This window comes from Cherax quadricarinatus, chromosome 24, assembly GCF_038502225.1.
Source record: "Cherax quadricarinatus isolate ZL_2023a chromosome 24, ASM3850222v1, whole genome shotgun sequence".
Classification (NCBI taxonomy): Eukaryota; Metazoa; Arthropoda; class Malacostraca; order Decapoda; family Parastacidae; genus Cherax; species Cherax quadricarinatus.
The window spans coordinates 43,235,801-43,257,202 of NC_091315.1; the positions used below are offsets into that span (position 1 = coordinate 43,235,801).

A 21,402-nucleotide genomic window follows, 5' to 3' on the forward strand; every position below is an offset into this window, starting at 1 on the left:
TCCCATTCTACTATGTCCTTCACCTCTGGCATGTGACACTGAATGACTTACGGATATATCATTTTCCACGAATATAATTGTAATTGTGTGGTGCAAGTGCTTTGTGGGATTGGATGCAAGTAGTGGTGGAGACTTTACCAGATACAATACTGTGTATCAGATGTTCATAATTGATTCCTTTCTTTTTCTTTCAACACACCAGCCATATCCCACCGAGGCAGAGTGACACAAAAAGAAAAATTAAAATTTATCCTTTTAAATTTAACAATTTATACAGGAGAAGGGGTTACTTATCTCCTTGCTCCTGGCATTTTAGTCACTTCTTACAACATGCATGACTTATGGAGGAAGAATTCTTTTTCACTTCCCCATGGAGAAATTCATTCCAAATTATGTAAAAAAGAAGGTACACTACAAGGATAGAATAGATAACTAGAAAATAAGGCTAAATACAGTATTAATTTAATTGGATATTTATTTGTATCAGTTGTGTGTGAAAGAAGGGATTGCACTTTTTGTATCAGTTCACTACCTAACTTTGTCCTTAATGTATCTCTAATAGGAATTTTTTATTGAATTACTGAATACCTTTAATATAATGTAAACTAAGTATTGTCCATGGGGAAGTGAAAGAGAATCCTCCTTTTGTAAGCCATGCTTGTAATAAGAGGTGACTAAAATCCTGGGAGCAAGGGGCTAGTAACCCCTTTTTCTGTATAAATTGCTAAATGTAAAAAGAAGAAAAACTTTTGCTTCTTCTATTTCGGGAAACCCTGCCTCGGTGGGAGGTTTGTTTGCAATCATGTCATTATGATTTTGTGAGATACATTGACCTACTTTACCACTTTTTTCTTTTCTGTTTTAACTTTACTGGCTATCTCACCAAGGTAGGGTGACCCCAAAAAGGAAATGCATTCACCATCATTCATTCTGTTTTTGTCTCGCTAGAAGGGTGCTGACATTACAGTTCAGATGACCCTCTGCTGCAATGCCCAGCCAGGACTCAGATCCATTTAACCAGTTTCCCTGAATCTCTTTGTAAATGTTACCTTGCTTATACTCCAACAGCATGCTCATTAAAACCCACCAGTCTATTCACCCTACCATATTGACACTAATTTGAACAGTATTATATTTATAAGTCATTTTCCTCTATTAAATTAACATTAATACCAATGCTAAATGCTGTAAAGAGTATTTATGAGGATAGTGAGGCTCAGGTTAGGGTGTGTAGGAGAGAGGGAGATTACTTCCCAGTAAAAGTAGGTCTTAGACAGGAATGTGTAATGTCACCATGATTGTTTAATATATTTATAGATGGGGCTGTAAAAGAAGTAAATGCTAGGGTGTAGGGGAGAGGGATGGGATTAAATTATGGGAATCAAATACAAAATTGGAGTTGACACAGTTACTTTTTGCTGATGATACTGTGCTTTTGGGAGATTCTAAAGAAAAGTTGCGAAGGTTAGTGGATTAGTTTTAGAGGGTGTGTAAAGGTAGAAAGTTGAAAGTGAATATAGATAATAGTAAGGTGATGAGGATATCAAACGATTTAGATAAAGAAAAATTGAATATCACATTGGAGAGAGGGAGTATGGAAGAAGTGAATGTTTTCAGATATTTGGGAGTTGACTTGTCAGTAGATGGGATTATGAAAGATGAGGTTAACCATAGAATTGGTGAAGGAAAAAAAGTGAGTGGTGCGTTGAGGTATCTCTGGAGACAAAAAACGTTGCCCATGGAGGCATAGAAGGGAATGTATAAAAGTATAGTGATACCAACACACTTATATGCTCTTATATGGGTGTGAAGCTTGGGTTGTAAATGCTGCAGCAAGGAGGTGGCTGGAGGCAGTGGAGATATTGTCTAAGGGCAGTGTGTGGTGTAAATATTATGCAGAGAATTTGGAGTGTGGAGTTACTAAAAGTATTAGTCAGAGGTGTGGAGTTACTAAAAGTATTAGTCAGAGGGCTGAAGAGGGGCTGTTGAGATGGTTTGGTCATTTAGAAAGAATGGAACAAAGTAGAATGACTTGGAGAGCATATAAATCTGTAGGGGAAGGAAGGCAGGGTAGGGGTCGTCCTCGAAAAGATTGGAGGGAAGGGGTAAAGGAGGTTTTGTGGGCAAGGGGCTTGGACTTCCAGCAAGCATGCATGAGCCTGTTAGATAGGAGTGAATGGAGTCGAATAGTTTTTGGGACCTGACGAGCTGTTGCAGTGTGAGCAGGGTAATATTTTGTGAAGGGATTCACTGAAACCGGTTAGCCGGACTTGAGTCCTGGAAATGGGAAGTACAATACCTGCACTTTAAAAGAGGGGTTTGGGGTATTGGCAGTATGGAGGGACTTCTAAACTGTAGTATCTGAGCATCTCTGCAAAGACAGTGATTATGTATGAGTGATGGTGGAAGTGTTGAATGATGTTGAAAGTATTTTTCTTTCTTTTCGGGTCACCCTTCCTCGGTGGGAAACAGCCGATGTGTTAAAAAAAAAATGTATATCATGAAAAATTATTAGAAAAGAAGTAAACAACATATGTATACAGTAATTGAAAAAATGCACAAGTGTTGGTATCTTAAGATGAGATATGCCTGATAAATTTGTTTAAGTGCTGACTTCTGAAAGATGAGCCTGTTCGGAGTAACTCTTGAAAGTGTTAGTATATCAGAAATTTAGGTTTTAAAGTGCTATTTTTTTGAGTTAGTTGTAGTTTATGTTTCATACATCAAGCATATTTCTGCATTTGAGAAACTAGATATAATAATAATGTATATAGCTTCTTAACATGTTATGAATGAGAAGAAGCTGGATGTCTTGGCTTAAAGTGAAACAAAGCTGAAGGGGGTGGGAGAGTTTCAGTGGAGAAGAATAAATGGGATTAGGTCAGGGGTTTTAAATAGAGTTAGAGCTAAAGAAGGAGTAGCAATAATGTTGAAGGATAAGCTATGGCAGGAAAAGAGGGATTATAAATGTATTAATTCAAGGATTATGTGGAGTAAAATAAAGGTTGGATGTGAAAAGTGGGTTATAGTAAGCGTATATGCACCTGGAGAAGAGAGAAGTGTAGAGGAGAGAGTGAGATTTTTGGAAATGTTGAGTGAATGCATGGGGAGTTTTGAACCAAGTGTGAGTACTTGTGGTGGGGATTTCAATGCTAAAGTGGGTAAAAATGTTGTGGAGGGAGTAGTAGGTAAATTTGGGGTGCCAGGAGTAAATGAAAATGGGGAGCCTTTAATTGAGCTATGTGTAGAAAGAGGTTTGGTAATAAGTAATACAGTGGACCCCCGGTTAACGATATTTTTTCACTCCATAAGTATGTTCAGGTGCCAGTACTGACCGAATTTATTCCCATAAGGAATATTGTGAAGTAGATTAGTCCATTTCAGACCCCCAAACATACACGTACAAATGCACTTACATAAATACACTTACATAATTGGTCGCATTCAGAGGTAATCGTTATGCGGGGGTCCACTGTACATATTTTATGAAAAAGAGGGTAAATAAATATACAAGGTATGATATAGCACGTAATGAAAGTAGTTTGTTAGATTATGTATTGGTGGATAAAAGGTTGATAGGTAGGCTCCAGGATGTACACGTTTATAGAGGGGCAACTGATATATCGGATCATTATTTAGTTGTAGCTACAGTTAGAGTAAGAGGTAGATGGGAAAAGAGGAAAATGGCAACAACAAGTAAGAGGGAGGTGAAAGTGTATAAACTAAGGGAGGAGGAAGTTCGGGTGAGATATAAGCCACTATTGGCAGAAAGGTGGGCTAGTGCAAGTAAGAGTAGTGGAGTGGGGGAGGGGGAGTTCAAGAGGGCTGGAATAGTTTTAAAAATGCAGTATTAGAATGTGGGGCAGTAGTTTGTGGATATAGGAGGGTGGGTGTAGGAGGAAAGAGGAGTGATTGGTGGAATGATGAAGTAAAGAGTGTGATAAAAGAGAAAAAGGTAGCTTATGAGAGGTTTTTACAAAGCAGAAGTGTTATAAGAAGAGCAGAGTATATGGAGAGTAAAAGAAAGGTGAAGAGAGTGGTGAGAGAGTGCAAAAGGAGAGCAGATGATAGAGTGGGAGAGGCACTGTCAAGAAATTTTAATGAAAATAAGAAAAAAATTTTGGAGTGAGTTAAACAGGTTAAGAAAGCCTAGGGAACGTATGGATTTGTCAGTTAAAAACAGAGTAGGGGAGTTAGTAGATGGGGGAATGGAGGTATTGGGTAGATGGCGAGAACATTTTGAGGAACTTTTAAATGTCGACGAAGAAAGGGATGTGGTAATTTCATGCACTGACCAGAGAGGTATACCATCTTTTAGGAGTGAAGAAGAGCAGGATGTGAGTGTGGGGGAAGTGCATGAGGCATTACGTAGAGTGAAAGGGGGTAAAGCAGCTGGAACTGACAGGATCATGACGGAAATGTTAGAAGCAGGGGGAGATATAATGTTGGAGTGGTTGGTATTTTTGTTTAATAAATGTATGAAAGAGGGGAAGGTACTTAGGGATTGGCAGAGAGCATGTATAGTTCCATTATATAAAGGGAAGGGGAACAAAAGAGATTGTAAAAATTATAGAGGAATAAATTTACTGAGTATACCAGGAAAAGTGTACGGTAGGGTTATTATTGAAAGAATTAGAGGTAAGACAGAATGTAGGATTGCGGATGAGCAAGGAGGTTTTAGAGTGGGTAGTTGATGTGTAGATCAAGTGTTTACACTGAAGCATATATGTGAACAGTATTTAGATAAAGGTAGGGAAGTTTTTATTTCATTTATGAATTTAGAAAAGGCATATGATAGAGTGGATATTAGAGCATTGTGGCAGATGTTGCAAGTACATGAAATAGGTGGTAAGTTACTAAATGCTGTAAAGAGTTTTTATGAGGATAGTGAGGCTCAGGTTAGGGTGTGTAGAAGAAAGGGAGACTACTTCCCGGTAAAAGTAGGTCTTAGACAGGGATGTGTAATGTCACAAGGGTTGTTTAACCCGTAAACGGTCCAAGCATTTCTACGTTCACATGTGTAGTGCTACAAAAGTAGATCTACATTTTTTTACATATTTTCAAATATAACAAAAAAAAAAAAAAGTAGATCAAAGTTTTTTTTACACATTTTCAAATGTAAAAAAAACAAAAAGATGATCTACTTTTTTTACGTACTTTCAAATGTTGAAAAAACGTATATATATGTTTGGACCGTTTACAGGTTAATATATTTATAGATGGGGTTGTAAAAGAAGTAAATGCTAGGGTGTTCGGGAGAGGGGTGGGATTAAATTATGGGGAATCAAATACAAAATGGGAATTGACAGAGATACTTTTTGCTGATACTGTACTTACGGGAGATTCTAAAGAAAAATTGCAGAGGTTAGTGGACAAGTTTGGGAGTGTATGTAAAGGTAGAAAGTTGAAAGTGAACATAGAAAAAAGTAAGGTGATGAGGGTATCAAATGATTTAGATAAAGAAAAATTGGATATCAAATTGGGGAGGAGGAATATGGAAAAAGTGAATGTTTTCAGATAGTATTTGGGAGTTGATGTGTCAGCAGATGGATTTATGAAGGATGAGGTTAATCATAGAATTGATGAAGGAAAAAAGGCGAGTGGTGTGTTGAGGTATATGTGGAGACAAAAAAACGTTCTCTATGGAGGCAAAGAAGGGAATGTATGAAAATATAGTAGTACCAATACTTTTATATGGGTGTGAAGCTTGGGTTGTAAATGCTGCAGCGAGGAGGCGGTTGGAGGCATTGGAGATGTCCTGTCTAAGGGCAGTGTGTGTGGTGTAAATATTATGCAGAAAATTTGGTGTGTGGAAATTAGGAGAAGGTGTGGAGTCAGAAGGAGTCAGAGGGCTGAAGAGGGATTGTTGAGGTGGTTTGGTCATTTAGAGAGAATGGATCGAAGTAGAATGACATGGAGAGTGTATAAATCTGTAGGGGAAGGAAGGCGGGGTAGGGGTCGTCCTCGAAAAGGTTGGAGGGAGGGGGTAAAGGAGGTTTTGTGGGCGAGGGGCTTGGACTTCCAGTAAGCGTGCATGAGCGTGTTAGATAGGAGTGAATGGAGACGAATTGTATTTGGGACCCGACGAGCTGTTGGAGTATGAGCAGGGTAATATTTAGTGAAAGGATTTGGGGAAACCGGTTATTTTTATATTGCCGGACTTGAGGCCTGGAAATGGGAAGTACAATGCCTGCACTTTAAAGGAGGGGTTTGGGATATTGGCAGTTTGTAGGGATATGTTGTGTATCTTTATATGTGTATGCTTCTGAACTGTTGTATTCTGAGCACCTCTGCAAAAACATTGATTATGTGTGAGTGAGGTGAAAGTGTTGAATGATGATGAAAGTATTTTCTTTTTGGGGATTTTCTTCCTTTTTGGGTCACCCTGCCTCAGTGGGAGACGGCCGATTTGTTAAAAAAAAAAATATATGTGTATATATATATATATATATATATATAGGGGAGCAATGTGGCAGATGTTGCAAGTATATGGAATAGGTGTTAAGTTACTAAATGCTGTAAAGAGTTTTTATGAGGATAGTGAGGCTCAGGTTAGGGTGTGTAGAAGAGAGGGAGACTACTTCCCGGTAAAAGTAGGTCTTAGACAGGGATGTGTAATGTCACCATGGTTGTTTAATATATTTATAGATGGGGTTGTAAAAGAAGTAAATGCTAGGGTGTTTGGGAGAGGGGTGGGATTAAATTATGGGGAATCAAATTCAAAATGGGAATTAACACAGTTACTTTTTGCTGATGATACTGTGCTTATGGGAGATTCTAAAGAAAAATTGCAAAGGTTAGTGGATGAGTTTGGGAATGTGTGTAAAGATAGAAAGTTGAAAGTGAACATAGAAAAGAGTAAGGTGATGAGGGTATCAAATGATTTAGATAAAGAAAAATTGGATATCAAATTGGGGAGGAGGAGTATGGAAGAAGTGAATGTTTTCAGATACTTGGGAGTTGACGTGTCGGCAGATGGATTTATGAAGGATGAGGTTAATCATAGAATTGATGAGGGAAAAAAGTTGAGTGGTACATTGAGGTATATGTGGAGTCAAAAAATGTTATCTATGGAGGCAAAGAAGGGAATGTATGAAAGTATAGTAGTACCAACACTCTTATATAGGTGTGAATCTTGGGTGGTAAATGCAGCAGCAAGGAGACGGTTGGAGGCAGTGGAGATGTCCTGTCTAAGGGCAATGTGTGGTGTAAATATTATGCAGAAAATTCGGAGTGTGGAAATTAGGAAAAGGTGTGGAGTTAATAAAAGTATTAGTCAGAGGGCAGAAGAGGGGTTGTTGAGGTGGTTTGGTCATTTAGAGAGAATGGATCAAAGTAGAATGACATAGAAAGCATATAAATCTATAGGGGAAGGAAGGCGAGGTAGGGGTCATCCTCGAAAGGGTTGGAGAGAGGGGGTAAAGGAGGTTTTGTGGGCAAGGGGCTTGGACTTCCAGCAAGCGTGCGTGAGCGTGTTAGATAGGAGTGAATGGAGACGAATGGTACTTGGGACCTGACGATCTGTTGGAGTGTGAGCAGGGTAATATTTAGTGAAGGGATTCAGGGAAACCGGTTATTTTCATATAGTCGGACTTGAGTCCTGGAAATGGGAAGTACAATGCCTGCACTTTAAAGGAGGGGTTTGGGATTTTGGCAGTTTGGAGGGATATGTTGTGTATCTTTATACGTTTATGCTTCTAAACTGTTGTATTCTGAGCACCTCTGCAAAAACAGTGATTATGTGTGAGTGTGGTGAAAGTGTTGAATGATGATGAAAGCATTTTCTTTTTGGGGATTTTCATACTTTTTTGGGTCACCCTGCCTCGGTGGGAGACGGCCGACTTGTTGAAAAAAAAAAAAAATAGCTTCTTAGTTTTAATAATAAGTATGCAAATTATATTTAGGATGTGTCCAAAAATGACTTTAAATTGAATTTTTAGACTTTGTCATCTTTCCTTAGGCAATGTGTTCGTATCAGACTCACCCGCTTGTCAACAGTCTAGCAATGGCCCATGTACGTTTGGGCTTGGCAGTGGTGGCAGCAGTGTTCTTTTTTATAGGCTGTGTATGTGCCAGCATTGCCCATGCTCAGTTTAATGGTGAGATTTTAGAGATCTGCTGATGGTAATATATTCAAGAAATGAAAAACAAAGATAATGTCTCAGTTTTATTATTCATTGATTGCATTGCATGTATTATTATTTGCCTCTAGCTCTAAGTAAAATTAGTTTGTTTAGTTTCCTCTTGATTAATTTATGAAATTGTATGGTTGTAGTACTTTGCAAAGGATTCAAGTATTCATGGCTGTTGTGTCTTGTGGTAATTATTGTTTATTAGATTTTTAGCTGTTCTTTTATTTTGGTCAGTGATTTTGTTGCAAAGTCTCTAATAATTTTTCAAAATGGGTAGATATTTCAAATTCTTTGTATCACCGTTCTTATAATGCTAGGTATGAATAAAAATTGCTGAATATATGTACTTATATTTTAAAGGTAATGATCCAACAAAGTGGTACCCTGAAGATGGAGGCTGGGGTTTCCACGTTGCCAGTACAGTGTCGGAGTGGGTGTGTGCTGGAACCTTCAATCTTTTCATGCTCACTCTTGTAGACGAGTTCAAATGTATTTCTATGGATCCTCCCCAGGTAAATAGTGTACACAGTAATGACTATTTAAGGAGATGATTTACTTTGAGCTTAACATAATACATTGCTTACACAAATATTCAAAGCTGGACTGTAATCACTATTATTATTTTAAAATACTGTACATATTTCACTTTTCTTGGAAAAAATTGTGTGCTGTACTGCATTTACCTTATGCTTTAAATTTGTTATTTATGATGTTTATTGAATTTTTTTTTTGCTTATTTATTTAATAATTTTACTATACAGTGGACCCCCGCATACCGTCGCCATCACATAACGTACAATCCGCATACCGCTCGCTTTTATCGCAAAAATTTTGCCTCGTATACCGCTCAAAAACCCGCTCACCGCTCTTCGTCTGAGACGCGTCCAATGTGCGCCCTTAGCCAGCCTCACATGTGCCGCCGGTGGCATTGTTTACCAGCCAGCCTCCGCGGTAACATCCAAGCATACAATCGGAACATTTCGTATTATTACAGTGTTTTTGGTGATTTTATCTGCCAAATAAGTGACCATGGGCCCCAAGAAAGCTTCTAGTGCCAACCCTACAGCAATAAGGGTGAGAATTACTATAGAGATGAAGAAAGAGATCATTGATAAGTATGAAAGTGGAGTGCGTGTCGCCGACCTGGCCAGGTTGTACAAGAAACCCAAATCAACCATCGCTACTATTGTGGGCAACAGAAAGGCAATCAAGGAAGCTGTTCTTGCCAAAGGTTTAACTGTGTTTTCGAAACAGAGATCGCAAGTGATGGAAGATGTTGAGAGACTCTTATTGGTGTGGATAAATGAAAAACAGCTAGCAGGAGATAGCGTCTCTCAAGCGATCATAAGCGAAAAGGCTAGGAAGTTGCATGAGGATTTAATTAAAAAAATGCCTGCAACTAGTGATGTGAGTGAATTTAAGGCCAGCAAAGGTTGGTTTGAGAGATTTATTAAGAAGTGTAGTGGCATACATAGTGTGATAAGGCATGGTGAGGCTGCCAGTTCGGACCACAAAGCAGCTGAAAAATATGTGCAGGAATTCAAGGAGTACATAGACAGTGAAGGACTGAAACCTGAACAAGTGTTTAATTGTGATGAAACAGGCCTGTTTTGGAAGAAAATGCCATGCAGGACCTACATTACTGAGGAGGAAAAGGCACTCCCAGGACATAAGCCTATGAAAGACAGGCTTACTTTGTTGATGTGTTCCAATGCTACTGGTGATTGCAAAGTGAAGCCTTTATTAGTGTATCACTCTGAGACTCCCAGACCGTTCAGGCAAAAGAATGTCCTCAAGGAGAATTTGTGTGCTGTGGAGGGCAAACAGTAAGGCATGGGTCACTAGGGACTTTTTCTATGACTGGTTACACCATGCATTTGCCCCCAATGTGAAAGATTACCTAACTGAAAAGAAATTAGACCTTAAGTGCCTCCTGGTGTTAGACAATGCCCCTGGTCATCCTACAGACGTGGCAGAGCGACTTTATGGGGACATGAAATTCATTAAGGTGAAGTTTTTGCCTCCTAATACCACTCCTCTCCTGCAGCCCATGGACCAGCAGGTTATTGCAAACTTCAAAAAACTGTACACAAAAGCTCTGTTTGAAAGGTGCTTTGTAGTGACCTCAGAAACTCGACTGACTCTAAGAGAGTTTTGGAGAGAGCACTTTAATATCGTCAATTGTGTAAACCTTATAGGTAAGGCTTGGGAGGGAGTGACTAAGAAGACCTTGAACTCTGCTTGGAAGAAACTGTGGCCAGAATGTGTAGACAAAAGGGATTTTGAAGGGTTTGAGGCTAACCCTGAGAGGATTAGGCCAGTTGAGGAATCCATTGTGGCATTGGGAAAGTCCTTGGGGTTAGAGGTTAGTGGGGAGGATGTGGAAGAGTTGGTGGAGGAGGACAATGAAGAACTAACCACTGATGAGCTGATAGATCAACTTCAACAGCAAGAGGCCAGACCTGAGGAAACTGGTTCAGAGGAGGGGAGAGAGAAATTGAAGAAGTTGCCTACTACAAAGATTAAGGAAATCTGTGCAAAGTGGCTTGAAGTGCAAACCTTCATGGATGAAAATCACCCTCACACAGCTATTGCAAGCCGTGTTGGCAACCTGTACACTGACAATGTTGTGAAACACTTTAGGGAAGTCATAAAGGAACGAGAGGTACAGGCCACTATGGACAGATATGAAGTGCGAAAGAAGTCCAGTGACTCTGAAGCTGGTCCTAGTGGCATTAAAAGAAGAAGGGAAGTAACCCCAGAAAAGGACTCGACACCTCAAGTCTTAATGGAAGGGGATTCCCCTTCTAAACACTAACACTCTCTCTCCCCTCCTCCCATCCCATCAATCATCACCAGATCTTCAATAAAAGTAAGTGTCATGTAATTGTGCATGCCTTTTTCAGTTTGTGTGTATTAAAATTAACATTTCATGTGGTAAAATTTTTTTTTTTCATACTTTTGGGTGTCTTGCACGGATTAATTTGATTTCCATTATTTCTTATGGGGAAAATTCATTCGCATACCGATCATTTCGCATAAGAATGATCCCTCTTGCACGGATTAAAGTCGCTATGCGGGGGTCCACTGTATTTCTTTAAATATAGTTCAATTGAAATTGTTATTGTAAGTCTTGAACACAATATGGGCTTTGTAAAATTTTCCTATGTATGTCATGATCAAATTGTTCCACTACAAATTCTCTGCATAATATTTACACCACACATTGCCCTTAGACACAACATCTCCACTGCCTCCAGCCTCCTCCTCGCTGCAGCATTCACAACCTATGCTTCACACCCATATAAGAGTGTTGGTACCACTATACTCTCGTACATTCCCTTCTTTGCCTCCATGGATAATGTTTTTTGTCTCTATAGATACCTCAACGCACCACTCGCCTTTTTTCCTTCATCACTCTGTGGTTAACCTCATCCTTCATAAACTCATCCGCTGACAAAGCTACTCCTAAATATCTGAACACATTCACTTCCATACTCCCTCCAATGTAGTACAGTATCTAGTTTTTCTTTACCGAACTCATTGGATACCCTTATCACCTTACTTTTATCTATATTCACTTTCAACTTTCTTACACACTTTCCCAAACCCATCCACTAACCTTTGCAATGTGTCTTTAGAATCACCCAAAAGCACATTATCATCAGCAAAAAGTAACTGTGACAACTCCTATTTTGTATTTGATTCCCCATAATTTAATCCCACCCCTCTCCCCTGCACCCTTTATTAACATCTTTTACAACTCTATCTATAAATATGTTAACCAACCATGGTGACATTACACATCCCTGTCTAAGGCCTGCTTTTACTGGAAAGTAGTCTCCCTTTCTCTCCTACACACCCTAACCTGAGCCTCACTATCCTCATAAAAACTTTACAGCATGTAGTAACTACCTATTTCATACACTTGCAACATCTGCCACATTACTTTCCTATCCACCCTATCATATGCCTTTTCCAAATCCATAAATGCAAAGAAAACTTCCTTACATTTATCTAAATAGTGTTTACATATATGCTTCAATGTAAACACTTGATCGATACATCCCATATCCATTCTAAAGGCTCCTTGTTCATCTGCAATCCTGCTCTCTGTCTTACCTCTAATTCTTTCAATAATAACCCTACCATTCACTTTACCTGGTATTTGGAGTAAATTACTACTACAGTGGACCCCCAGTTAGCGATATTAATCCGTTCCAGAGAGCTTGTCCTTAACCGATTTTATCGTTATCCGAATTAATTTTCCCCATAAGAAATAATGGAAATCCAATTAATCCGTTTGAGACACCCAAAAGTATTAAACAAAATAATTTTTTTTACATGAAATATACATTTTCCTACACAGAAAACAATGATACATGACGAATAAAACAATAATAACATCACACTTACCTTTATTGAAGACTTGGTGATGTATGGAAGACGGGAGGAGGGGAGAGGATGGAGAAGTTTACAATTGTTTGGAAGGGTAATCACACTCCATGAGGACTTCAGGTACCAAGTCTTTATCCTGGGTTACTTCCCTCCTTTGTTTTTTAATGTCACTAGGACTATCTTGAGAGCCACTGGACCCCTGTCGCTCAAAAAAGTTTTCCATAGAGGTATGTGTCTGGCGTATGTCAGGAATTGCGTTGGGAGACACAAGATAGTCCTTCAATATGACACTAATATCAGCTCTACGGCTTATTTATCTAGCACAATTCATCTAATATGACATAATAAACAATATTAATAACATAATGCACAAATGACATACACTCTAGATTGAATAAAATACATTATTAAGTATGTCATGAGTGTTGCTGTGTTGTTGTTGTTGGGTGTATAAGGGCCACTGAGAGCATAAACCGTACATGGTGGTGGTGGAAGCGGCAGCAGAGGCGGTAGAGACGGCGGTGTTGTCAGTCACCCTACATAACTCCAACAACAATGGAGGAGTTAGATTCGTGCTGTCTTTTTTCTATCGATTAATCGCTTAACTTGATACACTGTTAATGCTACACTTTATTGCTGGCTGCCGCTATAGCTTTTATAGACTCGTGCTGCTTTAGTATCGTACATATTGCAGAATCACTGAAAAAGGCACATTCTCCCCTCTCAGCCCTTTACCAAAGGGCTGGCTGGCACTAGAAGCTTTCTTTGGGCCCATAGTGGCATATTTAGCAGTTAGAAGCACTAAAAACAATGGAATAATACAAAATGTATCGCATATATGCGTGGAATTGTCCGCACTGACTTTGTAAACAGTGGCACACTGGCCACACTGGGAGTGGCCTGGTGGCCCGGGCAGCTCAGACCGCGCGGGCACGTTCTGGATGAATGTCCTTAACTGAGTTTTTTATCGTTAGCCTAGCCAATATTTTGATGCAAAAACGTATCGGTATCCAATTTTATCACTGTCCTATGGCATCGTTAACTGAGGGTCTACTGTACCTCTTTCAACAAACGAGCTGTATCCCACCGAGGTGGGTTGGCCCAAAAAGAAAAACAAAAGTTTCTCCTTTTAAATCATCTTTCTTTCAATGTACCAGCCGTATCCCACCGAGGTGGGGTGGCCGAAAAGTAAAAACTAAAGTTTCTCCTTTTAAATTTAGTAATATATACAGGAGAAGGGGTTACTAGCCCCTTGCTCCCGGCATTTTAGTTGCCTCTTACGACACGCATGACTTACAAAGGAAGAATTCTGTTCCACTTCCCCATGGAGATAAGAGGAAATAAACAGGAACAAGAATTAGAAAGAAAATAGAAGAAAACCCAGAGGAGTGTGTATATATATGCTTGTACACGTATGTGTAGTGTGACCTAAGTGTAAGTAGATGTAGCAAGACATACCTGTAATCTTGCATATTTATGAGACAGACAAAAGACACCAGCAATCCTACCATCATGTAAAACAATTACAGGCAGGATGGTAGTACCTCCTTTTAACCCTTTGACTGTCGCAGGCCCCTTTCTGAAACTGTCATTCTATGTCGCAAAATATTAAAAAAAAAAATTCTTATGAAAATGTTAAGATTATTTTCTGAGTGTTTTAGTCCAAAAAAAAAAAAAAATTTGCCATCATTACTTACCGAGATATATAGCTGTGAAGTTTGCAGAAAATGAGCCATGTATGGCAACAGCGGCGACTGCCGCTCACCCGGTAAACTTTAGTTTACTTGTATTTGAAGGTTTTTTGTTTTTTTCACTATTTTATTTTTTCACATAACTTATGTGGCCTATGAGACCAAAGTAAGGTGCAATGTACATATATACACTCGTTGTATACAACACAATAAGCAAACAAACATAATTATCAATATATTGTTTACAAAACTTGTTTACAAAAACAAACAATACAAAAAATTTTTTATTACTATTGTTCTATAATATATATACCAATGTACAGTCACCGAACATATTCCTAGCTTGTGGAACTCTGTGAAACATGTTTTCATACACAATGGTGTTTTACACTCACACATAAAACGAGTGTGTGTGCATTTTTGTGGACTTTTTTTTTTTATGTGCAAAGACAAAAGACCTTGTCTGAGCAGTTTTCTTCAAAGTATTAGCAGGCAGTTGTGTTATGTAGTTATCCTAGGTAAATGGTCGTGTGTCATCATTCCTTCCTTCCTACTTTCCTGCATTCCTTTCCTACCTCTCTTCCTACATTCCTTCATCTGTCCTTCCTTCATTCCTGCCTTCTTGCTTCTGGTTTCTAAATACAGTGGACCCCCGCATAACGATGGCATCACATAGCGATTAATCCGCATACCGCTTGTTTTAATCGCAAAAATTTTGCCTCACATACCGCTTAAAAACCCGCTCACCGATTTTCGTCCGAGACGCGTCCAATGTGCGGCCTGAGCCACGCTCACATGTTCCGCCGGTGGCATTGTTTACCAGCCAGCCTCCGCGGTAACATCCAAGCATACAATCGGAATATTTCGTATTATTACAGTGTTTTCGGTGCTTTTTCTGGAAAATAAGTGACCATGGGCCCCAAGAAAGCTTCTAGTGCCAATCCTACAGCAATAAGGGTGAGAATTACAATAGAGATGAAGAAAAAGATCATTGATAAGTATGAAAGTGGAGTGCGTGTCTCCGAGCTGGCCAGGTTGTATAATAAACCCCAATCAACCATCGCTACTATTGGTGGTACAGCTGCTGCTGCTGCTGCACTGTCAGCTGCTGCTGCTGCTGTAGCATCGTCTGCTGCTGCTGTAACATCGTCTGTTGCTGCTGTAGCATCGTCTGTTGCTGCTGTACCACCGTCAGCTGCTGCTGCTGCTGTAGCATCGTCTGCTGCTGCTGTAACATCGTCTGTTGCTGCTGTAGCATCGTCTGCTGCTGCTGTAACATCGTCTGTTGCTGCTGTAGCATCGTCTGTTGCTGCTGTACCACCGTCAGCTGCTGCTGCTGCTGTAGCATCGTCTGCTGCTGCTGTAACATCGTCTGTTGCTGCTGTAGCATCGTCTGTTGCTGCTGTAGCATCGTCTGTTGCTGCTGTACCACCGTCAGCTGCTGCTGCTGCTGTAGCATCTGTCATGCTGTTGCTGCTGTAGCATCGTCTGCTGCTGCTGTAGCATCGTCTGCTGCTGCTGTAGCATCGTCTGTTGCTGCTGTACCACCGTCAGCTGCTGCTGCTGCTGCTGTAGCACCGTTGTTGGTGTGGCTTATTGAGAATACCAAGAAACAATTAACCCCAGAGGATTTGCCACCCAGGATAACCCAAAAAAGTCAGTGTCATCGAAGACTGTCTAACTTATTTCCATTGGGGTCCTTAATCTTGTCTCCCAGGATGCAACCCACACAAGTCGACTAACACCCAGGTGAACAGGGAAAAATGCCTGGAACTAGTGCTCATATTGGTGAATTTAAAGCCAGCAAAGGTTGGTTTGAGAGATTTAAGAATCGTAGTGGCATACACAGTGTGATAAGGCCTGTTCTGGAAGAAAATGCCAAACAGGACCTACATTACTCAGGAGGAAAAGGCACTCCCAGGACACAGTGTCTCATCAGTCATTGCTGCATCTTCAATAAAGGTAAGTGTCATTTATTCTTCATTTAGTAGACTAGTACATGCACAATATATACTGTGCATGTACTACTCTACTATTGTGCATGTATCCTTCTCTTTGTGTGTGGGAAAATGTATATTTCATGTGGTAAAATTTTTTTTTTCATACTTTTGGGTGTCTTGCACGGATTAATTTGATTTCCATTATTTCTTATGGGGAAAATTCATTCGCATACCGATTATTTCGCATAACAATTACCCCTCTTGCACGGATTAAAATCGTTATGCGGGGGTCCACTGTATATATATACATATATAGTCACTAGATACTTTCATATAACTGCTATTATCTCCATTCAGCAAGCTTTTCTTGTGTGCCAGTGTGTGGCTTATAATTGTTTTGAGTCAGGGGTCGGCAGCTGTCAAAATGACATATTATCTCATTACTCACTCCCCCTCCTGCCTGTCAAAACAGTGGGGTCGGATGCTGCTTCCCCTCCATTCTATCTAATTATATTTCTCCCTCATTCTATCTCTTTCAATCTGTCTCTCTATCTCTGTCTCACAGGTTCACATAAATACAAGTATACATGGTGTAAATTACAAAGGATAACCCAAGAAATCCAGACAAAGTGCTATACTCTGCTTGAAGATGTGAGTAAACGTGATGATGCAGTCTTGTGGCTCTCTCTGAGACAGAGAGCTAGATGGATAGACAGGGAGCTTGGCAGACAGACAAATGGACAGACAGAAATGTTTGTGTACCAGCAAAAACAAAGCAAGGGGGATGGTCATCTAATCTTTCCTTATCAGCTGCCCCCTCCCTCCACCCTCATTTACGCTCATCAAACGTCAGCTCTTATCAGATGTTATCTCCCCTTATCTTGTCACTGTCATGGGGTGAACTGTTTTCCATGCTTCAAGGGAACAACATCATCATCATCTTCGTCGTCGTCGTCGTCGTCGTCGTCGTCGTTGTCGTCATCATCTTCGTCTTCTTTGTCATCGTCGTCTTCTTCCTTCCTCCTTCCTCCTCTTCCTCTTCCTCCCCCTCCTCCTCCTCCCTCCTCCTTCTTCCTCCTCCTCCCTCCTCCTCCTTCCTCCTCCTCCTTCCTCCTCCTCCCTTCACCTCCTCCTCCTACACATAAATACAAGTATACATATTGTAAATTACCTAGGATAACCCAAAAAATCCAGACAAAGTGCCAAACTCAGCTTGAAGATGTGAGTAAAGGTGATGACAGTCTTGTGGCTCTCTCTGAGACAGAGAGCTAGACGGATAGACAGGGAGCTTGGCAGACAGACATAAATGTTTGTATACCAGCAAAAATAAAGCGAGGGGGATTGTCATCTAATCTTTCCTTATCAGCTGCTCCCTCCCTCCACCCTCGTTTATGCTCATCAAACGTCAGCTCTTATCAGATGTTATCTACCCTTATCTTGTCATTGTCATGGGGTGAACTGTTTTCCATGCTTCAAGGGAACATCTTCTTCTTCCTTCCTCCTCCTTCCTCCTCCTTCCTCCTTCCTCCTCCTCCCTCCTCCCTCCTCCTTCCTCCTCCTCCTTCCTCCTTCCTCCTCCTCCTTCCTCCTCCTCCTTCCTCCTCCTCCTTCCTCCTCCTCCTTCCTCCTCCTCCTCCTCCTCTTTTCCTCATTTTTCCTCCTTCCTCCTCCTCCTCCCTCCTCCTCCTCCCTCTTCCTCCTCCCTCTTCCTCCTTCCTCCTCCTCCTTCCTCCTCCTCCTCCTTCCTCCTCCTTCCTTCCTTCTTCTTCCTCCTTCCTTCCTCCTCCCTCCTCCCTCCTCCTCCCTCCCTCCTCCCTCCTCCGTCCTCCTCCTCCTTCTTCCTCCTCCTCCTTCCTCCTCCTCCTTCCTCCTCCTCCTCCCTCCTCCTCCTCCTTCCTCCTCCTCCTCCCTCCTCCTCCTCCTTCCTCCTCCTCCTTCCTCCTCCTCCTCCTCCTCCTCCTTCCTCCTCCTCCTCCTCCTCCTCCTCCTCCTCCTCCTCCTCCTCCTTCCTCCTCCTCTTCCTTCCTCTTCCTCCTCCTTCCTCTCCTCCTCCCTCCTCCTCCCTTCCTCCTCCCTCCTCCCTCCTCCTTCTTCTCTTCTTCCTCCTCCTCCTCCTCCTCCTCCTCCTCCTCCTCCTCCTCCCCCCTCTCCCTCTCCATTCTTCTGGTATCCTGGGCATTGCTTTTGGTCTCAAACTCCTCAAACCATGAATTTGATCTTCACTGACACTTCCATCTGTGTTAGAGCATCACTTGGGAAGAGAAGAGTCCCAGATTTGCTGGGGAATCACATATTTCTTACTGCTAGGCATGCTGAAAAAGGACAACAGAAATAGCATTCCCACAATGCACCACTGGCTCCCTGATTTTTTTATATGGTGCACACTGACCATGGAGACCCATTCTCTCACATGTGGGCCTACCAGCTTTCTCCTGCTTGATTTGAAGCCGCTAGAATTTATGCGTATAGATACTTCAGAAACAGTGGTGCGTAAGACGTATTTTTTTTTTTTCAACAAGTCGGTCATCTCCCACCGAGGCAGAGTGACCCAAAAAAGAAAGAAAATCCCCAACCCTATTTTGAATTTGGAGTATTTTGAACTTTGCATTAAATTGGCCAAATTACCAATTTCCGATCACTTTATTTTGTAGTTGAAACAGTTGACTTGGCGAATTCTTGTGCTCAATCAATAGAATAGAAGTAATACTAGTGAAATAGCTAAGAATTTGGTCGACTGGAATAATGTAATTGGCCTAAAATGGGAGTCAAATTCCGCAGAATTGCCGATGCGTAAATATCGCTGACACATCAAAATTTTTGAGAGCGTAATTTCGTCAATTTTCCATCAAATTTCGTACTTCTTGTTTTATTACCTTCAGAAAAAGATTCTCTACCATTTCATAAGAAAAAATAACAAAATTATTTTTTGAAAATTTTTGGACACTGGTGCACCCTTTGAAATTTGGCCTCTGGACCCTGAAAGGGTTAAGTGTCAGACAGAATGTTTATATTATTGCAAGTTTATTTTTCTGTCATAAAAACAAAGTAGATGTGTGCTACTTACATAGCTACTGTATATATAAAAGTTTGTGTGAAAAGAATGGGAGTTGGTATATTACCAGAAATTTGTGTATTCAGAGGTTTACTAATAATGATTTCACTAGAAGGCATAGTCACACTTTTATGATTCGTGCCTCCACCCAAGTCATAACCTGATAATCGTATCATTTGTTAGTCTTTTCTGTGTGGTGTGGAAGGAGGATTTTCATCTTTTTGTTTCAGATAAGATTTTTTTTTTTTTTTCAAAATATTAATACTGTGCTATTTATATTCTACAGGTGTATGTATCTGTGGAGACACTTGCCCCTACCCAGTACAGTGGCATCGGGGAATCTGATCAAACAAATGATGATGTGCAGGCTATATTATCATCGCAATCGTATATTACCTGAGGAATACCCTCCCAGTCAGCTAGCTGTGTGCCTGCTGGCTGCTTCTCTGGGGGGGTAGGAAGGGTAAATATTTATGCGAGCCAAATGTCGGACATAGGGGATGATGAAAATCAGCAGGAAATCAGTGCTATCAAGTGGCCATGGAGTGGCTGTTTTAATTTTTCATGTGAGGGAAGTGCTCTCTTAGATGATGAAAATGTACCATGTTTAGAACATTGTCCTGAGGCAGAAATTGATGAAGATAGAGTATATGATAATAGGAGAATGTCGGATATTACTCTTGCAGGATCAGTCAGTAATGAAGAGGTTGGTGTCATTGGAATACTGTCTTGTATAAGACCTGCAGGTGTTATTACTACTCAGAGTGAAGTGTCTAGTGTTCCTGAGAAAGACAGTTTGTTAACAGCTAAAAAGAAGTTACCAAATAAGAGTTATAATTCATTTGAACCTTCCCCACCTCTGGAGGGAATAATGAATTCAAATCAAGCAGTCACATCATCAGTGGAGTTAACAGACTCGTGTGAGGCGCTGAAACCTTTGGTATGTAAGTCTTCTCAAGTATGTGAAGAAAGTGAGAGGATAACAAATGATTTAGACTTTGTTATAAAAAAGGAAATTTCTTACAACAAAGTCTTACCATTTCCAATCATGAAAAGCTTTAGTTCATATGATTACTCAGGTGCTGTAAACTCTCTGGTAGAATTTGATAGTGATACAAAGTCTCACTCTGTATCATTAGGCTGTGGACAAAATACAAAACTCAGTGGTAGTAACTCATTTGCATCATCAACAGCTTTAACAAGAGAGACAATGATACTATGTAATGACTTAGACAGTGCTTGTCAAGTAGTTCCATTATCTTTTAGTCCAAATCTCTATCCAGATGTAGGGTCAGTGCCCTTCATCAACTGCCAAGTGTCCGTCAATAACACTGTGCCTCCTGAGACTTTCAATTCCTGCAAAAGTAATTCTTTAGTAACACTCACGAATCAGACTAAGTGTCCCAATAATCAACCAGCTTCTTGGCCACGCAGACGTCCACAATCACTGCGTGTAGCTCTATGTTATTCTGACCCCGAGTGTCTGCAAGATGTTGATTGTCTATCTCTAAGTTCTGCTCGCCAGCAAGAAATAGGTTTAAGTGATATATCTGCCAGTTATAAAGAAGTTTTTCCTTCTCCTTATACTACAAGCCTTTTGACAGTTGACCCAAGTGCAGATATTGAAGCTATTAATAAAAAGCAAGACATATGTTGTGTAGATCCTTGTACAAATATTAGCAAATGTGGTGAAGATGATCTTGGAAAAACTCTGGAAGAAATGAAGCCTGATGAAGAGGAAAATCTAAACGTTGTCAAAGATGCAAAGCCATATGGTGTACATGTAGATGAAATTTTAGGTGTGTGTGATGATATCAAAATGAAAAATCTGGATATTTTAGGTGAGCTTGCTCCAGAATCAATAGATGTTAACAAAAAATTTGCTGTGTGTGTGGATGGAAACCAGTGTCCCTCAGATCTTCATGATAAAATTCTCATGTCTCCCAGCAGTGACAAAGAAAGTGACCCTTCTTTGGTTTCTGTCAGACCAAAAGTTCAGTCTTTCAACACAGTTCATTCACCAAAGAAAAAAATCTCTCCTAAACTAAAACATAGATCACCAAAGAAATTTAAATTGGCTAGTATGAGGGAAGCTCTTCCAAGACAGCAAAAATCTCTTCCAGTAACAGCATGTGAAAAGGAGAATCCAAGAAGTGAAGAGAGCAGATTTAGGAGTCTAGATGATGATG

At 40.4% G+C, this 21,402-nt stretch overlaps 1 protein-coding gene across 6 annotated transcripts in view; it reads left to right on the plus strand.

Moving 5' to 3' along the window:
* LOC128690948 (DNA damage-regulated autophagy modulator protein 2) overlaps window positions 1–19,762 on the plus strand; it is a 77,406-nt gene extending 57,644 nt beyond the window's left edge. For all 6 annotated transcript variants that reach the window (XM_070088465.1, XM_070088460.1, XM_070088462.1 and 3 more), the window contains exons 6-8: window positions 7,961–8,099; window positions 8,493–8,644; window positions 19,500–19,762. In XM_070088465.1, coding sequence (XP_069944566.1) covers window positions 7,961–8,099; window positions 8,493–8,644; window positions 19,500–19,613 — 405 coding nt within the window. In that variant the 3' untranslated portion in view covers window positions 19,614–19,762. The remainder of the gene's footprint in view (window positions 1–7,960; window positions 8,100–8,492; window positions 8,645–19,499) is intronic.
* The last annotated feature ends 1,640 nt before the right edge of the window (window positions 19,763–21,402 follow it).